At 37.3% G+C, this 20,025-nt stretch overlaps 2 protein-coding genes across 3 annotated transcripts in view; one reads left to right on the forward strand and one right to left on the reverse strand.

Annotated features, from left to right (window-relative positions):
* ANO3 (anoctamin 3) overlaps nucleotides 1-20,025 on the forward strand; it is a 360,516-nt gene that overhangs the window by 279,707 nt on the left and 60,784 nt on the right. For both annotated transcript variants that reach the window (XM_006195091.3, XM_032488381.1), the window contains 2 exons: nucleotides 476-572; nucleotides 6,704-6,764. In XM_006195091.3, the coding sequence (XP_006195153.2) occupies nucleotides 476-572; nucleotides 6,704-6,764 (158 nt within the window). The remainder of the gene's footprint in view (nucleotides 1-475; nucleotides 573-6,703; nucleotides 6,765-20,025) is intronic.
* On the reverse strand, nucleotides 7,537-19,560 carry MUC15 (mucin 15, cell surface associated). The gene is made up of 4 exons (XM_006195089.3): nucleotides 19,176-19,560; nucleotides 12,265-12,993; nucleotides 10,162-10,311; nucleotides 7,537-8,273 (listed from the first exon to the last, which is right to left on the reverse strand). The coding sequence occupies exons 2-4, from the start codon at nucleotides 12,950-12,952 to the stop codon at nucleotides 8,113-8,115; spliced, it is 999 nt and encodes a 332-aa protein (XP_006195151.1). The 5' UTR covers nucleotides 12,953-12,993; nucleotides 19,176-19,560; the 3' UTR covers nucleotides 7,537-8,112.

A 20,025-nucleotide genomic window follows, 5' to 3' on the forward strand; every position in this document is an offset into this window, starting at 1 on the left:
GGTATTTCTAAGGCAGCGAGATCCAGGGGAAAGATGGTTAGACCTGAGAAATCAGAATAGTCGGATTTGATTTCAGCTCAGCCATGTCCAAGTCTCTGAGCTTGGTTAAAACACCCTTGGGTGTTCCTCACAAGATTATCCTGCTTGCCATGAAATCAGGTGTAAAAGTGTCTTTGTAATAAAGCCCTACAAGTGTCTCACAAGTGTGAAACATGGCCTGTTATCATCACAATATCTTGGCAGAGGTTTCAAAAAACAAAGAAGCAAACTGAAACCTCTGTATCACTGATGTCGTAAAAATTTGTGTGGGAGCCACTCATCTTAAGTTCTTCTTCCCTTCTCCACCCTTCCCCACTTATTTCCATTTCTCCTCTCCTGCCCTGCCTTGCTGCTTCTCACAGAACTGGCCTGAGGGGCTAAGCACCTTTCTAAGCATGGAAATTCATGCTTTCTTTTTCTTCTTTGATTCCTCAAGCCAAGAAATTTGCAAGGCCACTGAAGTCTTCATGTGCCCACTCTGTGACAAGAACTGCTCACTGCAGAGACTCAACGAAAGCTGTATCTATGCCAAGGTGAGTGTGGATCCCCCATGCCCCTCCCTGCACTCTACTTAAAAATTTCAATGAAGCAAGTAGTAAAAAGTTCTCCAGTAAATTGCTTTTTACCAATTTTAGATGTTCTTGAGAGTTTCAACAATCAATATCATTGACCACTGAATAAAATGTCACTCTGTGGCAATGACAAGAAGACTATATTTTTATTTGACTATCTTTGTCTTCCTTTGTTTTTATGATTATTGCCATCATAGACACAGAACTTGCACTTGGAATGTTATCTAGGTTATTTTTTGGAGAAGGTGATTATTTCTATTGGTAATGATTAAATCTGTATCTTTCATGAAGACTCGTGAAATTAAAATACCTCTAATTTTATAGAGAAAATGAAACAACATACCAAAATTCTGAAGTTGCTGCCCTTAGAGTCACCTGAAGGGTTTTTTAAACTCCTGAAGCCCCAGGCACACCCAAGAGCAATTAAATTAGAATATTTGAGTTTAGAATCTAGACATCAGCGTATTTTAAAATTTCCAGGGGATTCCAGTGTGCACACAAGTTTGAGACATGTGTAGTTGAATTTTATAATTATTATTATTCATTTGTAAAATGGGTTTATTAAAGGATAGTTAACATATAATAAAACATATATATTTTAAGTGTATAAATTAACACATCTTGATTATATGTAGGCACCTATGGAGCCATAACCACAATCAAGATAATGAACATATCTATCACCTCCAAAAGTCTCCTCACGCCCTCCTATAATTTCTGCCCCTCATTCCTTCCAAACCCCACCCCTGTGCTCAGGCAGCCAACTGTTTTCTATCACTATAGATAAGTTTGTATTTTCTAGACTACTCTATAAATGGAACACAGCATGTAATTTTTTTCTGGTTTCTTTCATCCACCGTAATTACTTTGAGATTCATCCATGTCATAACATTTGTCAGTAAATCATCCATCTTTATTGCTGAGTAGTATTGCATTCTATGGCTCTATCAGAGTTTGTTTATCCCTTCTTCTTTGGTCTTTGGGTTGTTTAGTTTTGAGTTGTTACTGTTTTAAATAAAGGTGCCGTGAACATCCATCTACAAATCTTTGTTTAGACAAGTACTGTTATTTCTCTTGCGTAAATACCTAGAATAAAATGGCTGGGTTGTGTGATAGGAAAATGTGTCATCTAAGAAACTTCCAGACTGTTTTCCAAAGTGTCTGTATCATTTTACATTTCCATCAGCAATGTATGAGAGTTCCAGTTTTCCACATAGTCACTAATCCTCAGGGTGGTCGGTCTTTAATTCTAACTATTCCAATAGATGTTTAGAGATATCTCATTGTGGTTTAGTTACTTAACAATAATTTGATCTTTCTGAATCTTGCTTTTAAGCTTTGTGAGGTGGGCTCACAGTAATGCTCTCTCTAGCACTAATTTTTCCCCACCATAAAAAAAAAAAGAAAATCTTTCTGTTCACTCTATCCAGTGCTCTGTGAATAATGAAGATTTCCAGCCTGGCTGTTGGGAACAGGTGCTTTTCTGAGCTCCTGACTGTTACCTCTGATCCCTTCAGGTGGTTCTTCCCTCAGGCAGTTTCCTTATATCAGTGCTCACTGGGCACTGTCGGGGTTGTCCACCTCTGCACCCTGGTGACTCTTCCAGTGCAGGAACCTGAGGCAATTATAATGCTCACCTCATTTGTTTCCTCCTCTTGGGGAGCATTTTCCTACGTTGCCTTGTGGCCAGTCTTGAAATCTGTTGTTTTATGTATTTTGTATATTATTTATTTCCAGGATGGGGGTAAAATCCATCTCTGTTTACACCATCTTGTTCAGATGTAAAGATCTCTAGACAATTTTGACAAGAGTGGATATAAAATCAAAAGCCATTCAGTAGCTACTACAAGATCAGAACCTAGTGAAATTGGCTTCTGAATTGTCTATCTGAATGCGTGGCATGGAAAAAGTCTGTTTTCTTTATAGTTTAATTTCTAAAATATGCTTAGTGTTGAATTCTTTTAAATGTTCCACGAAGATGTCTTGTTTGGGAAAGCATTTTCTCAACACTTTTTGCAAAAGCCAAGTGTATTAGAGACATTAGATGTATATGGACATGTTCCTTTCTTAGCCCATGCATTTCAAGAACATAGGACAGCCTTAGGGATGCCGACAAATCCATGTATGTGTTACTTCTACTTGGACGGTTCTAACCAAACACACTGCCATTATCAGAACACTAAATGTGAGAATGATCCACATATGTCAGAGTGATGAATGAAGGAACTATCCAGGGAAGCACTAAATCCAGGGGACTTTGTCATTAGGCAGTAACTGCATCCCTGCTTTACTCTGTACATAGGGATGGTGTGGCTCAGAAATAATTCACTTAGTAACTATTATAAGGAAGGTGGAAAAGTTAGCTTGGAGAGAGGATTGCCTTATGGAACAATGCGAGAAATAAAACCAACCGGGATGAAATCTTTCATATTCTGTGTATTTGTTCCTCTGGCTAAGATACAATGTGTCTACTTGTTTACACCTTACAAATCAGAATTACCCTTCACTGAATTTCTATTATCTTCCTAAAATCAGTTTATGTGCTTAAACATCTAGAAGGTACTCGATGGGCAGGGTCAGCAAGAAGGGAACAAATGTTTAGCAAAGAAACAAGGCCACCTGTCTAGAATCATCTAGCCAGTTCCTTATGGAATCAGTCACTCTTGTGACAAATAACAAGAAATTAAATTGCCTATTTTATTGAAATATGTATGTACATGTGATTATTCCCTTAATAATTTCAAGGAAGTGTTTCAGGAAAGATGTGGTCCCATCATATAACAAAAATTATATTTAAGTACATTAACACTTTCTTTGATGACTGTTTTTTAATACTTAAAAGTATCAAAATTGAGAAATATTTGCTATGAAGTAATTCAGTGACACATACTCTTTTCAAAGCACCTGACACCACACTGTCAATTCCTGTTACGCTGGGATTTCTCACTTAAGGTGAAGCCACTAAGTACAAGGGTCCTGCATTGTTTTGTAATATAATTCTAAAAATGACTCAACCCTTGAAGTTAGCCTTATTCACAATAGTTATTAGTATCTTGGGTTTTTTAAATTTTTTTTACTTGTTCAACAAACATTTATCCAATACCTAGAGTGAGCCTCAGACTGTACCTTGATATTGAAACTATAATGGAATTAAAACGTATCATGTTGCTTCTTTGAGAGATTTCATGGAAGCATCTGCCTAAGACTGTACATCAGAATCACCAAGAGATTTATTAAAGAGCAGATTCCTGGGCCCCACATCCTGACGTTCAGAATCAGTTAGTCAAGGGTAAGGCTTAGAAATCTGTATGTTAACTGGCTTCTCAGGTGATTCTGATTCCTAGGACCATATTTTAAATATGTAAGTGATTAGGGGAGGGAGGTGAACTACTGAAGTTGCCATGTTTGGTGTAGCTTGTGCCCAGGTCCAACCTGTTTGCTCTGTTCAAGAATGGAGAACCAAGGAGCTGAGAGACAGCTGAACTCCAGCCTAAATTCCAGCTCCCTGCCTCTCTCCCCTCTTAATAGCCTGGCCCACAGGGTTGAATCCGCCCAAGAGGCCACTTGTTCTCCTAGCCAAGAGGGGCTCGAATGAAGTATAAGTGGCAGTTTCCAGAGCTTTAAGTTATTCTGAACCCATCAAGCAGTTTTAGAGAGAGATCCAGTAACTACAGTAGAGGAGACATTGACTTTAAGCTTCCAACTTAATAAGAAATGTATCTCCTTAAACAATCCCCACACTCATTGATTTCTAGCCACAGCTCTCCAAGAGAAATCAGATGTCAAAGATAATAGAGAATTTGCACTAAAAAACAGCTTTGTTTGAACTGCTTCAGTTTTCTTCATATATTATCCCTACTCACATCAATGCTATTGAATGAAATGCTTGTCCGTAGGGCCCCTGTGCATAAAGGCAAACTATTTTTCTAACAAAATAATTCATTGCAAATACACATTTATAGGTCAGACAAGCTGTTTTTTTTCCCCCTTTGAGAAAAGTCTGTTCTTTTTGCTTTGGGATTTTTCTCAAGCCTTCATCTGGAGCTTTCTTTTATAGAGCAAGGGTTTTTATAGAGAGAGGGTTTCCTTTCCTATTCGCCACAAGGGTTCTCCTGCCTTGGCTCTCCTGCCAGTCACTCATGAGCTAAGCTTGAGTCATCCACTCTGTGCTTGACTCTTCCTTCCCCCTCCTCCCCATTTTCATTCAGCAGCTCTAATGCCAGCACCTACAGAGGCCCTTAGCCCCTGAAGCTGGAACACAGGCTTCCAACTGTTCTCTTCATCTCCGCGGGCTCCGCTGTCATAATACACCCCACATGGAGTAGCTGTGGATCTAACATCGAGATTTTATACTTTTACACTCATCCTTAGGGCCAGTTCTGAAGTCTTCCCTAGCTCCCATTCCAGCTTTATCTCCCACTACAAGCGTGTAAATCTCACATTACAGCAATACTGCATAAGTACCATGTCTCATGGGTGTGCTTCTGAAAAGCTGATGTTTCAAGTTAACTGAGTTAAAAAATGCCTGAAACCTTTGTAAGCAAAACTAACAAGGAAAAGAAATGAAGAGCTGTTCGAAGGAAAATATCACATGAACTATGACAAATCATGTCTAGGCAACACAATTGCTGTTAAGTGTGGCTTTTTATGTGTCACTTTTCTGAAAGCACGGCTGTTTCTGGAGCGGTAGGGGAAGCCACTATTTCTTGGTGACCTTTACATGCCCGTGTGTGAAGCCTCTGTTCTAACACTCTTAAGAGGCTGTTTTCTGCACTCGGCTTGTTTATAAAGGAAAGCAGACAGCTGTTCAGCTGCTTGGCAGCTATAGGTGTCTCTATGGGATGTCTGTGGACACAAAAAAGCTGGGTGGAATTTTGTGAGCTCTGTGGGAGAAGTTCCTTGTGGTCCTTTTCTCTGCTGTGCATGATATATACTGATGGTTGTTTTGAAAACTAACTCTTGTTTTTTAAAAGCCCAAGCCTTAACAGTCATAGAAGTTTAGAGCCATCTAGAACAACTTGCACCTATCCACCTGCTTCCAGAAGGAGCACATCTTTTGTATAATGACATTTTCAGGAACGCTACATTGTAGGAAAATACATCCCACCTTTATCTGCTTTACATACTGTTTTGCAGCACGTTCCAGATGTTACAGCTAAAATACACACTAGTGTTGTTTAATGCCTCCATTGAGCTGCCTCTAGACTGTAGCCTGAGCAAAGAAGACACCATTCTTTTCCCACTTCCCTTGGAATAATGTTCTTTAGCCCCAAATTGTCCTCTCACTCCTGTGAGAACAGTGGTCCTGTTTTCTCTATAGTTTCTCTGGTACTTAAGTGATTACGAAACATGTATTGCCTCGGCTGTACTGGTGTAATCTCCCTCACTAAATGATAAATTGAGCCAGGGCGTTACGCAAATGAAAAGAAGCAAAGGTAAATTGAATTTATACTTTATTAAAATCAAACAAATCTTGAAACCCTGAAATGTATATTTAGTAACATGGTATAACTGTAAACTATAAAATTTCAGGTCATGTCTGATTAAAAAGCACTTGGACTATATCCCAAATGTCCAGTGGTTCATGAAACTTCTTCCCGACCCATGGCACATTCTGAAAGACATCAGAGAGCAGAGACAGCACGGTGACACCTTTCCACTGGAAGTGCTGGCTCACTGGCAGAATTCTGCATTTGGCAACTCCCCCAATCCTGGAAATCTTGCTAACAGGAGATGCAACTTGGTGGGCCTCCCCTGAAAAGCTGCCATCTTACAGCTCACTCTCTAGCTTCTATTCGTGGCCCACAAATACTTCCTCAGGGGGCTAGAACCACTTCTAAGCATAAATGAAGGTAGAGTCCAACGGGAAGAAAGAAGAAGAGGGGGAAAAATGCTGATTCCTCACCATTCCCCATGAGAAAAATCATGTGAAACAGTTGCAGAGTGCATGACAGGGCTGCATATCTTAGGTTTGCAAGCTATAAGATAATGTGATTCCACTGGGGAAAAAAAAATCATAGTACGTATATGCAAAGAGTAATCACTGGATTATTATAATCAGCAGAGTGACTGGTTTTTTGTTTTCCTCTAAGGTGACTTATCTATTTGACAATGGAGGGACAGTCTTCTTTGCTATTTTTATGGCAATATGGGGTAAGTGTGTCCTTCTATTACTTACTTCCTAGCCCTCATTTTCTGAGGCTGTTGCTATGTTTCTTTTCTCTCTGTCTCTGTCTCTGTCTCTCTCTCTCACGCACACGCGTGCACACACACACACACACACACACGTACCATGTATCAATTCAACAATAAAGTCTTGTTCCATATGCCCTCTTCAAATATTCACTGCTTCTCTGGGAATTGAGCGCTTGATCTAATCCTCTAATCCCTAAAGCCTCAACCTTCCCATACTGCGGAATGTATTTTTCCTGACAAAACAAGCAATAATTAAAGACAAACTGAAACATACCAGACTCCACATTAAGCCTCTTGTCCTTTCCCTTGTGAAAGTGATGCTCAGAAAATGATTTATTTGCTTATTGCTTCCATTCATCTATATTTTAACCTTACATTTTATGCATTCATTGATGCAGAATCTATTCCATATATGATTGAGCAATAATGTCTAATACAAAATAAATCCTGTTCCTAGCTAACATCTTAAAACTATAAAAATTATGTACAGGTATATGAATTGGCTGACTTTTTTCACCATGTTTTTCACTGAGTTTTTAAAGAACCCAATTAATTAAAGTCTAAAGTAAATCACAGATTGGAATCTCCCATGCTTTGAAAAGAAGTGATTACTTTCCTGGTTTGGGTCAGCTTTCATACCATGATCTGTTGAATGCGAAGTCATTGTCAACTTGGCAACTCAAGGGGACTGTGTACCTGCTGATACAGAAAAGTAAAATGCACTAGAATACAAGTCTCTCACTCGCATTACTTTAATTTCCCAAGAACAGAAGTTCTGTACCATACTCTTTCTAGCTTTAGGTCAAAATTAAAAAAAAAAAGAAAATCACCATTCCAGTTTCCCTTCAGGAAAATGCCAGTCTTGATGTATGGCATTGGGACCACAGTGGGGAGCAGTGAAGAGTCAATCCATTGGTTTTTGCCCCCTCCCCCCAAAAAAGTAAAGATGTAGTTTTGGGTTCCTATTGTCAATGAAGGATTTTTAAATTACATTATCAGGCAGGGCCGTCATGTGAAATCTTTTAGTTTTACCTGATTCCATAAACATTTCCTACTAAGAAAAAAATAAAAATACAAGTTGCAGTTACGCAGTAGATGATTCAGCACAGTCAGAAATGGTAAGAAAGGAAACCTTTTGGATGATTTATCCTGTCTTTATGTTTCTGCAACTGCCCTCATGCTTTTACAGTTCTCTTTGGCACAAGCCACACGACAGTGGTCTTGCTTCAGCCTTTGGAAGCTGGATTTGAAAAGGCCAGGATGTAGGGGAGCATTTGTCATCTGAAGCCTTTTTCCCCTTAGTTTTTTACACTGAAGTACGAAGTGGAGGTATGTCATCCATAGGAATGCCATCCCGTGCATTTTCTTGGGCTGCCTGCGTAGATGCGTCATTCACCGTTGGGTTGTAATAACTAGAATTCCCAAAGCTCACATCGTAAGGCTCCGGTGCATTATCTAACCGCAGAACTGAAAAAAAAAGCGACGGAAAAGAATTGTTTTACAGTGACAGTCCGGAAGTTGCATGCTCAGGCATCTGCTAGACTGTAGGAATTATTCTGTTTGAGTAAATAACTTTTTTTATATCGGCTTTTCAGATATTAGTTTTAAATTTTTAAATATGTAGATATTTTTCAAGCCAAATTTCTTTTCTATAACTAAGAACAGTTTTAACTTCCAAAATTTCACTGCTGTTAGTCCAAAAATGAAGGAACCTAAGGGAGAGCTCACAACAGAGGTAAAGCTATACTTCATATAAAGCAGTATTGACATCTCATTGACTTTTGAATCTTATGAATTCAGAGTCTTGTCAACATGTTCAGAATTTTTACTTCTGGTGTAAAAGTAAGTTTTAAAAAGTGAAGAGCTTTAATTTTAAAATCAAAGTGTCTTAATATGTTCATGGGCGAGCCACTGAAGACATAGATGAAAGAAAACTGTTTATAAAACCTTATGTTTCCTTCTGATAGATCCAAGTTATCATGTACTTCTGGTTTTCTGGTTAATAACATGGACGATTTTTTTCTCTCTTAACAAACAGCCAACTATTATTTCCTTAATGATCTTGAGTTTATTTTTTAAAAACTTTTGGCATGTACTAGGTATCTGAATACTAAAGCAATGACTAATTACTAATTAGACAGACTAGTCATCTAATTATTCAGCTACGTATTCTCATATCCTACTTTTCCTTAAGCCATCTGTTTACAAACTGGGCTCCCAGGAACCTTTGGAGATTTGGAAGAAGTGTCTCAAAGCTGCATTGAAGGAGTAAGTCAGGTGGTGTGACTGAATTATTTTATTATGCCTCAATCACAACATCTTAGATTGGATCAGGCTGATAGACTGAGCTTTTGCATGTGGTTACATGTGAAGAAAATATCCTGAAACTAGAAGAAAAAGTTTGGAAATGCCTGTTGATTGAAATCCTGTCCTTCAGTTTTGAAAAGTGGCACTTTTTATTTTCTGTGGATTGCTAGAAATCCATAAACAGAATTCAGTTAAATTTATAATTAATGGTTCTGAAAATTAACAGTATGTCAGTAATGATCTGATCTTATCAAAAATCAACAAGACTTTATTAGTGGGACCCAACAGGGGCATTTAACTGTTTTTTATGGTGGCAAGAGTCCCTTGTGTACACCAGAAAACAGATTTTTTTTCTTGTCCTTAAATGTAAAATAAAGAGATGAGTCAGTCATTTGAAGTGATATCATTTCTGTTCTAATCAATATGGTATTATTAAGATCTAACTCAGCACCTCAGAACTTTATTCCTAGCAGATGCATTTCTCATCCATAGATAGATTTTTTTTTTTTACCGTCACATGGCTGAGAACTTTCTGAATTAAAGTGTATTGTAACTGTGTGTACCCAAATATGCAACTCTTGAGCGATTCTGTTTTAGAGACTCATTAAGATAATTAGTAGAGAGCTATTGTAGATATGTAAACTTTGGAAGAGCTCCCAATTAGAATAAATGATTTTTCAAATTACTGCTACTAAGAGATTCAACAATGGTAAAGAATGACTCTGCAGGTACTTGCTAACAAAACTGGCCGTTTTGTTCTTAATATTATACCCTTATCTTTCAATTATAAGGGTATGTTTCAGGTTCTGGGATTATTACTTAAAACCAGTTGTGATGTAGTGAGCAATATGGCTTTAAAATTCCACTGACAGGTCCATAATTATTTTGGTTATGTTCTTTGAGAAACAGAGAGTAGATCAGAATCAATCTTTACTTTGTTTCTGTCGAATGAATCTCCACATGCCTTCTAGGTAATGCAGGGACCATTAGCATCCTCACTTAATTAAAACCACTGTGTGCAGGTGAAATTCTGAAAGTTGTGTTTTACCTGGTTCATTTCTGTCGTCATAAAGTCGCCGATGGGAAAACGAGTCTGTTTTCCTTTTTCCACACAACAAGTAGCCAACAAGACTAAGTAGCGAAGCACCCAGGATAGCACCTAAAATGGCCCCGAATACTACTCCTGTATTCCTGTTCTCTAGAGAACAAAGAAGAAATAATTTACAGATGAGAAATAGAAAATAATTATTCAGAGAACAGAAATATATACATGTGGACTTTCTGTAAGCAAAGCATGTTTAATACTGTAATTTTTAATTAGATAATGGTTATATATAATACTATATATAGTGTGTGGTGTGTTTATAAAGTACTGAGTATTTAGGATATATTGGAAAATATACTTCCTGATAAGATTGTACTTCAAAATTTGAATTATCTCGAAATACTTCTAAGCCTTAGTTTTATAACCGTGTCTCACTACTTACTGACACCATTAGTACTGAAATGCCAAGTGTATGCTCCGTTAATATCTAATTTCTATGCTGAATTCTGTATTAAGGTTTTAATCAACTCTAAATCTGTGATGAAATTGAATGAGGAAAGAAACTTTGAATTTGTCTCTATAATCATTCAAAAATAAAAAGCTAATGCGAGTAAGTGAGTAATAGAAAATGAATCCACAAACCCCAAGTGAAAAGACTAGTTATGAGGAAATAGAAGTATATCCCGATTGAGGATTTTCCCAAATACAACAAATAGAATGTTTGCAGTGCCTTGCACATTGCAAACAGATGTGTAGGTCTGAGCTTAAGGGAGTCCAAAATGTCACTGCATCATTCCCTTTACCAGGTTCCTTATTGGAAGACGAAGTTGTTAATAAACCACTTAATGCTCCCTGGATTCATACTTAGGGCATTTTATTTTCAGGCTTTAAAAAAAAAATTCTTGAGAAGCTTATTAATTAGGTAGGCAAGGGGTCTTCTAGGGTCTCTAATTCAATTTCAGACCCCATTTATGAAAAAAAACATGCTGGAAGGTTAACAGCACAATTTTTACTAAAGTAAAAGTGAAACAAAGTTAACTAAGGTTTCTTTTGATTAAAGGCAATGGTAGGAGTAAGTACTCAATATTTTCAATATGTATTTTGTGTTTAGAAAGACAAAACTATATTTTTAAAAACATTTTCTGATGGAAGATCATAGTATGTATGAATGGAAGGGTGTCTTAAATTATGAAAATATATGTACATACAATACGTTGGTTTGTAGCACCATAATAAAGGCTAGATTTCAGAATTTAAAACTATTCCTGCACACTGACAACAACTTTTAAACAGGAATTGGTATATATGATTCAGTGTTTGCATTATTAATATAATCTGTAGGTAGGTTATACTGGAAATCAGTGAGTTCATAGAGGGAAAAAGAAAAATGTTTTTTTTTAATTCAGAAAAGTGTGCTTAGACCTGAAAAAATCAAATATAATGAATTTTCATTAAATATTAGAGATCTTTTCCACTTTATGTTTTGAAGCTTGACTTAATCCCTAAATGAAACAGAAATGTCTCCATAACACAATTTTCTTGTTATACTCACAGCTAAATTCCATTTTTATGGTGTTCAGTAAGTATTGAACTAAAAAATTAAGGAGGATAGCCTTCTGTTGAGCTTACATTTTTTTTTTAGTATCAGTGTTCTACCTTCCTGTGATTAATATGTGGTTTCAAAATAATTTTTAAATGTATTTATTTCATTCTATTTTCAAAACCCACGTACATATATTTTAAAAGCTCAGTTGTGTTGTATTCCTAGAAGCATGTGAAATTTCAGGTAGTCTTTCTGAGAGGCAGTAAATGTTGTCACCCAGTATCTGAAAACTGTACCACTGCCTGTTTCTGTTTCTTTTCACCCTACTACTCATTTTTGTCCCGCTGTCTCATCACATTCCCACGCAGGAATTACTGGTACATGCTGCCTTACGTCCTGAAATCCCTTCACTGTGCCCTGTGCATAGCGTGGTTGCCCCGCCAAAGTGAGAACTCCCTGTGTAATTGCAGTCTCCTCCTTTTCTTCTAGTACACAGTCCTTAGATGTAATGGCTTGGAGATTCACTTTCACACAAAAGGAAAGTTAAATCCATTTATATTTACCTTCTTGGGGGTCTGATGTATTTGGAAAGATTTTTGAGTTGTTGGTGAATTTCAAGGTGGGCTGTAAAGTTGTTTCTGGATAGGGGGTAAACCCCACCAAGCTGTCTCCGGTTGTGGTAGGCCAGCCGTCTGATTCCGTTATTATGGAGGTCACAGAAGTGGTGTTTGGCGCTGCAGGGAGGTTGCTGACTGTCATGGAACTGTTGTCCGGAGCTTTCATGGTATCATTGACCACAGACCAAGTGAAGTTTTTGGAAGATACTGTGGATGTAGCATTGAGAGGTGCTGAGGCTGGCAGAGGATTCTCATCCCCTACAGATGAGTTCCAAGGCAGTTTAGAAACAAAGCTATGGATCAAGGGAGGGCTCGGGGAAAATGTGGGCGTGGGTCTCGGACCCCTGGAAAGGTTGTCTGTTGACAGATTATGGTAGAAACCTGTTCCGTGGGTTTTATTTGATGGCTCCCCAAGAGAGGAGTTACTTGCCTTGGGGTTGGAGGTTTCTCTGTTTTCTTTATCTGAGGTTAAATTTGCTATACTTTCCAAAGGCACAGATACATTTCCCCTTGTTTTTAAGCCTTCTACAGTGCTTTGTGTTGTGTTCATTTCTGGACCTTCTTCCCCATGGCTTCCAAATAGCAGTGAACTAAACAAAATTGAAATCAGCACAATTTGGGCTGAGATCAACATTGTAGCCTTCCTTCCTTGATATCAGTGTTAATAAGGAGAATCTGAAAGAAAAGAATAACCATTGGAATTATTAAAGTACTGAGGGTTTTTTTTTTTAATAGATCTACATGTTTAAAGTGATAAAAAAAAAATCTAGAGACATAATGCTGAGATGATAATAGCATACTCTTTATTCCAAAAATTTTCTTTGGATTTTATTAAAAGCAGAGTCACTAAGTTCTATCTCACTGAGTTCTATTTTTTTATAATCTTCTTTTCTTTTCTTTTCTTTTCTTTCCTTTCCTTTCCTTTCCTTTCCTTTCCTTTCCTTTCCTTTTCTTCTTTCTTTGTTTCTTTGTTTCTTTCTTCCTTTCTTCCTTTCTTTCTTTCTTCCTTCCTTCCTTCCTTCCTACCTTCCTTCCTTCCTTTTCTTTCTTTTCTTCCTTCCTTTCTCTCTCTCTCTCTCTCTCTTTCTCTCTGTCTCTCTCTCTGATTCCTTTGTCAAGCCAGACACTACTATTTTACTATTTCAAAGTTCATTTCACTTGGGAAAGGCTGAAATACACATACACACACATATGAAATGCTAAGTAAAAATTTTTAAGTATCATAAATATAGAGCATGTAGAGCTGGCTCATTTCTTCAACCTATTTAAGAAAACATGTTCTTTATAGAGATGTAATTTGAAATATTTGTTATGAAAATGGTGTTATTGATTATACACTAAATGGATCACTTTAAAGTGAATCAATCATGAACTTGAAAACATTTTATTAGTTCCTAATTTGAGTTTCTTTAATTTGAACTCAACATTTTTTTAAACAATATTTTTACTTTATGTTGCACTTTTTCCTATTAATTCCATATTACATAAAGTCAGAAATAGTTTTCGATTTTAGGATTCTTTCACTGTAATTTCTTACTGTAGAAATGAAGAATCTAGTTGGGAGTATGTGTGGAAAAAATTACCTAACTAGACAGTGGCAGAGTTGGGGTTTGAAACCATGGTTCTGACCTCTACTCCAGCCACATCATTCTGCCTTTTAAGTATGGAAGTGCCACAATTCATAGATAGAAGGCTATGGGGAAAAGGTTTTACAATTATATTTATATTGTAATTCTGGCTTCTATCATGAATAATATATGAAAAAAAATCAGTATATTAAGCAGTTGCTTTATCAATATCATAATAATCATACTGACTTCACAGTGTTCTCCAAACTAAATGAAATGATTTAAGTAGAAGTACTCTAAACAATATCTGATCTAAAGTAAGCAGTTAATAGACATTAACTTACATTTCTTATTTTAGACTATAATAATATGTCTATAAATGCCTTACAATTTATAATATCATCTCATTTGATTCTCACACTGATCCTGTGAGACAAAAAGAGTAGCTTGTATTATCCCCATTTTGCAAATGAAGAAACTGAAGTTCAGAGTGGCCAATAATGGAAGCTAATGAATGGAAAAGGCAGCATTGAAACCCAGGTCTACTGACTCCAACCTAAATGAGTGATAAAATTTAAAGTGTTTTTAAATGGAAAAATAATTCTTTAAAAAACATTAGACTATTTCTCCTCAAACAGTAAAATCTGAGAACTGACTTTGTATTCTTTGAATCAGACCTTAGAGCTTATTTTTCACTAAAAACCTCCAGAATGACTGAGATAAGAAAAGGGAGGAGGTGCAACTGTGATTATTAGATTCAGCGTTACTTGCCATTTCTTAAAAGCTCTCCCAGAAATTTTCACAGAATTTTCTAACTTCATGATTTTTCATTAGGGTCTAAGGAGCCTCTAAATAGTCCTTGTGATTATTGCTTGGTTTTAAGTACCTGCCTCCTTGCTTAATGATTTCTTACATGGTGGTACAACTTAAACATATCTATAACACATCTTAATATAATAGTTTTCTTCAAAAGCTGTAGATGCCTGTGAATTTCTAAGGTTTAAGGAACAGAATAATTTCCATGCCCTGTGCCTATCACTTAAGAAAATTCTACTTAAAAAGCAAGCAGGCAGACATACAAGACCATTCATAAGGGCATTATTTGTAAGTGTCTCCAACCTAAACATCCCATCAGTAACAGACTGGGTGATAAATTGCAAAATATTTGTGCATGAAAAATAAACTAGAGCTAGTACAGTAACACGGGTGATTATCACAGACATAATGCAGAGCTTAAAATGCCAGTTGTGCTGTGTGATTCCATGTAGATAAAGTTAAAAAAAAAAGGCAAAACAAACTAGAGTGTTAGAAGTCAGGATGTGGTTACTTGTGGGAAGAGAGGAGACAGTATTGATTGGGTGAGCATGAAACAGGTGTCTGTGCTCCTGATAATCTGTCTTGATGTGGGAGGAATTATACAGGTGTTTGTATTTGTCATAATTAGTTTATTTATATTTCATTCACTCTTCTGTGATAATCAAGACAATTCATTTAGATCTTAAAAATTGTTTGTATAGCTGGAAGACATTACTCTTAAGCATCTATTATATCAGATGCTTTGCATGTTTTCTCATTTAATTCTTAAAATAATCAAGTAATGAGGAAGGGATTATTAATCCCATTTTACGGATGTGAAATGGGACATAAAAATGTAAACAGTGTATTCAAGGAGACATAGCTAGTGGCTGAAAGATCAGGTTAGGATTCAAAGGTTGGCATTAAAAGCTAGTAATCACTCATCCTATAGAATTTAGTACCCTGTTATCTTTTAGAACTTTTTCCTTCAAGCATTTTCTTAGCACAGGTTCTCCAAACTTTATTATTTTAACCAGAGCAGTTGATAATCTTATATTTTTAAACAGTGGAAAAATAGGGACTTCTAACTTAATTTTTTCTTAAACATACTCAACACATTTCTATCCTACTTTAAAAAATCCCAGTAATTGTCTCCATCGTTTCTGGACAGACACTGTCACTATGCAATTTATAGATTAATAAAACAGGAGTGATTATCCCCAGGACCTGTAGTTCACTAACATTTCTTTAAACTGTTACCTCACATAGCACATTTAAAATACTATTCAGTTTTGTTTAAAAAATACTTACATATACCTTTTCAGAAACAGCTCTTTCCTGTGAACTCTGTCAAGTTCATAGCAAACTTTGTAGCCTTTTTCATTATCTACTGCCAGTGGTCTGATTCGTTTATTCATTGTACTTGGCCACCTGTCATAACGTTAGGGAGTTTGATTTGCTTTCCCTATACCTAGACTTTCTGGTTATTTTCTCTTCCTAATGAAGTGGTCACCAGAGGGGGTACAGAAACAACCCTCACCTGTTCTAATTTTCTCATAATGTTGCACGAGGAACGTGGCGTAGAGCTTTTGCTCCCTGCATGTAATGGGAATCCACATACCAGGAGTCAACAAAGTGAGTTTTGTTGTTCCTGCTTCACTTTGCCTGTAACATGGAACCACCAGGGGGATCTCTCTACCCTTCACCCAGCTTTTGATTGTAACTTGAAAACCAAAGATACCAACGCCCTCAATGAGCCAAGCATTCTGTTACTGCCTATAATGTATTTCCAGGGAAAAGAGAGAAAAGGAAGAGGGGTAGCACGGTTTGTTGTGAATACTATTTGCAGTTTATTCCAGAATTAATACAGTTGTGGGTAAGGTGTTTGTGGGTACTGATTTGTTCCTGTTGCCCCAGCATGGCAGCTGGGGACCACTCTGCTTCTTCTCTCTGGCTTCTAAGAGAACCAGGTTATGCTTTTTACTCAGATCTCTTTGTCTTAAAGGGACAGAAGCAGAGGAGTTGAAGTCATCAGCTCTTCCGGACCCCAGCCCTAGGTTTTTGCTGGGACAAGGACGAGGCAATTTTGGTTACGTCTGACACTATTCTGAATTGAACAAAGCATGTTGTAAGCAGGGAAGTTTAATGGTGGCGATACAGAAACTACAGAGGGCAATAAAAGAAAGAAATTTGTATTCTTTACACTTTGCTTTGTCTCTCTCTACCTCTGGAGTTAAGATATTTACACTATGTTGTATATGTGTTGTATAAAGTTATACTGGAGGATGGGTGGCATGCCTGTGAGTTCCCACGTTCATCAGTCAACCAGGTGCCTGGTGGAGGCAGACAGAATGTGAGGGTGAAAGAAAAGTGAAATTGTAGAGAAAGAGAGAAAACCAGGGGAACTAGGTTAGCATCATTTCTCCCCCAGTTTTTTGGCTTTTCTTGCCCCTAGGTGGAAACTCCTCAGAGGAATTTTGAGTTCATAGGAACAGAGCCAAAATCATTACAGACTTGAACGATGTCTAAGATTAGAATGATTATAAAGAGAACAGAAGGAGAGGAGGATTTCCATCCACTTTGTGATACCTTAAACACAGATTCTAAGTTTCTCTGTATATATTCTTTTTATTGTTTCTAATACTTAGACTTTAAAAAAGACTTTCAGAGTGTGAATTTCACTATTTTTAAAAAATAATTCCTCTATACAAAGAAAATGAACACTATTTTCTCCCCTGTCTTTGGTGTTGGCACTAAAAAGTGATTTCCTATTACTTCTTTTGTATACGGGGCTGCAGGAGGTGGTGGGGCGGCGGCAGGGGTGGGGCAGGGGAACTGTGGCCATTAAGGGAAGCAAATTCACATTCACTGTGTATAATATTGCTCCTTCTTAAGTTCGTAAAGTTATTATTCTGCCCAGCCTTCCTGTTGTAACTGAGTCATTCCCATTTTACATCAAGCTTAAAAAATAAGGAGGTACCCTGGTCTGTGTCAGAGAATCAGCCCACGCCAAAGAAGAGAAGTGCCAGTCTTTCTAAACGAATCAGAAGATTTAAATAAAAACATCAGTTTAGGTACACCGGGGATGATATAAAAACATGTTTCTGTAGCAGAATAACTAAAGAATATACACTGTGCTTCTTCCCTCTCAGCTGCCTGGAATAGTTTTTGTTACAGATCTCTAGCTACAAATTAGGGCAGTTGAATTTTGTTTGTCTTTGTCATAGGAAACTCAGTCTAACGTGGAGTTCTCTGAGTTACTCTGAGTGGCCTTTCCAATCTTGGACAGTATTTTGCTTTCCCTAAATGAAAGGGCCACCGTAAGGGAAGATATAAGGAATTATGCTTCTAGAAATGCCTCTCCTATGAGAGGGTTTTGAAAGGGTGAGAAGACTAGTCAGAAGGTATGTTTATACCTGAGGACTCTAGGCATATCTTTATTTGATTTTAAAAGAAAGAAACAAATAAAAAGAAAAACATGACTCTCCTTCGGGAAATATAACACCAAATATCAAATTTGGTGAGCATCATTCTCATTAAAGGGCTGGGGGATGCATAAGCCTAGGAAATTGTGTAGCATGTCCTACTTCCTGCTAACCTGGGCACTCTCAGTCATAAACATCGGTGCTGAGATAATTAAGTGGAAGAGTGTTAAGCTTAGTAAGACTGTGTCTCCAAAGGAAATATTCTGGACCCAAATTCCCAAACATGGGAATTCTGTCCTTCTATCTTGTTTCACTGTCCATGGAAACAGCCGAATAGCTGCCGTGGATCGACTAGAAAGTGGTAAACAGTAAAACAACATCCCTTTAGTAAAAGAAGCCTTTCACAGCCACAAGTTGAAAATAATTTTAAGAAACTTCACCCGTATCTTTATTCTATGGGGTGTCTCCTGCAACAGCTGGCTTAGACTTTCAGATTGCCAACAAGCGCTGTACATGGACACGTAGCATGCAAAGTAAAATAATTATATACACAACATTTTGTCAATTTCTAATTAAGAAAATCTTTAGAAGAGATATATGGGAGCTTGTAATTCATTGTATTAAGTAGATTGTTTTTCAAAAGCTATCATATTATATTGCTCTTTAAGCCAAATGCATAATTTAAATCTAAGTATTCAACTTATATTCATGCAGTCACTTCCACTTTAAACATTTTGAAACTTTTACTAAGATTTGACTTAAGGAAACTCTCTTGTACTCATGTACATTTTAGGCAAGGGTTTTATTTAACTCTTCAGCAGGTTTCATCATAAAGCAAATTTGGCAATAATTCTTAAAGTGAACTCAGTGCAAGTGCTCATTTTGAAGGTAATTACTTGATGAAACAACTACCTGTCTTTACAAGAGTCTCTGCAGGTACTTGCCAGACTGTTCTGTCAAAAGTTCAACCTGCTTTGATTTTCTTTGGTACATAAGTGAGAAAGAAACAGAGAGAGACAGAGAGAGAGGGGAAGAGGGAAGGATCCTATGTAATCCAGGACACACTTACCTTCAAGTCTAGGGAGTGTTTACAAACAGGAACTGAAATACATCACAGCTGTCCTGGCTTGAATGCGTCGCCGTGCATTCAAGAAGGCAGATGGGTTAGGTGTCCCGATGTCCCACTGAGCGTGAGGGTGCCAGAGAAACAAAATTAAGTGGGACTGGCTGTGTCTTGCTTGTGTAATAGAGCGCCCAAAACTTGACTGACCTGCTTCTCAGCTGTCAGCATCACCTCATTCAGACCTTTGAAAAAAAGAAAGAAAAAAGCCCAACCCTCCAGCTTTCATAGGTTGGTTGTTTTGACTTCAGGGCAGGCTAGTTCTCCTGAGTGTTGGCAAACAAAGGACATCCATTTCTTGCCTTAAGTTGGGGGAGGGAAAAAAGACAAAGACTTTAGTAATGGCCCCTGGTATACCAGGAATTTCTGACACATGCCAGGTTCCTCCCTTGCAGGTGAGGAAATCAGAATGAATCAGATCCTGCACCTGTTGCTCTGTGCCAGTCCCGTGCTGTTCTCCCAACTCATAAACAAGTCTTTCCCGTAGTGGGGATGCCCTGTTTGTTTACTTAAAACCTTCATGGAGAGAGTGTGGTGGGGTCATTTAGTGTCATCTACAGTGCACTGACATCGGTTTTATAGAAAGTCACAGGGGTGGAGGGATCCTAACTACTATACATAAAATAGATAAACAACAAAGTCCTACTGTGTAGCACAGGGAATAATATTCAATACCTTGTAATAACCTATAATGAAAAGGAATGTGAAATAATATATATGTATATCTGAATCACTATGCTGTGCACCAGAAATGAACACAGGGTTGTAAACTGGGTATACATCAATAATAAATAAATAA

The sequence above is a fragment of the Camelus ferus genome, chromosome 10 (genome assembly GCF_009834535.1).
Source record: "Camelus ferus isolate YT-003-E chromosome 10, BCGSAC_Cfer_1.0, whole genome shotgun sequence".
Classification (NCBI taxonomy): Eukaryota; Metazoa; Chordata; class Mammalia; order Artiodactyla; family Camelidae; genus Camelus; species Camelus ferus.

Coding starts and splice junctions, on each gene's coding strand:
- MUC15 (XM_006195089.3), bottom strand. CDS start 12,952: ATGTTGATCTCAGCCCAAATTGTGCTGATTTCAATTTTGTTTAGTTCA. Junction 10,312..12,264: donor TACATCAGACCCCCAAGAAG/GTAAATATAAAT, acceptor TTTGTTCTCTAG/AGAACAGGAATACAGGAGTA. Junction 8,274..10,161: donor TGACGACAGAAATGAACCAG/GTAAAACACAAC, acceptor TTTTTTTTTCAG/TTCTGCGGTTAGATAATGCA.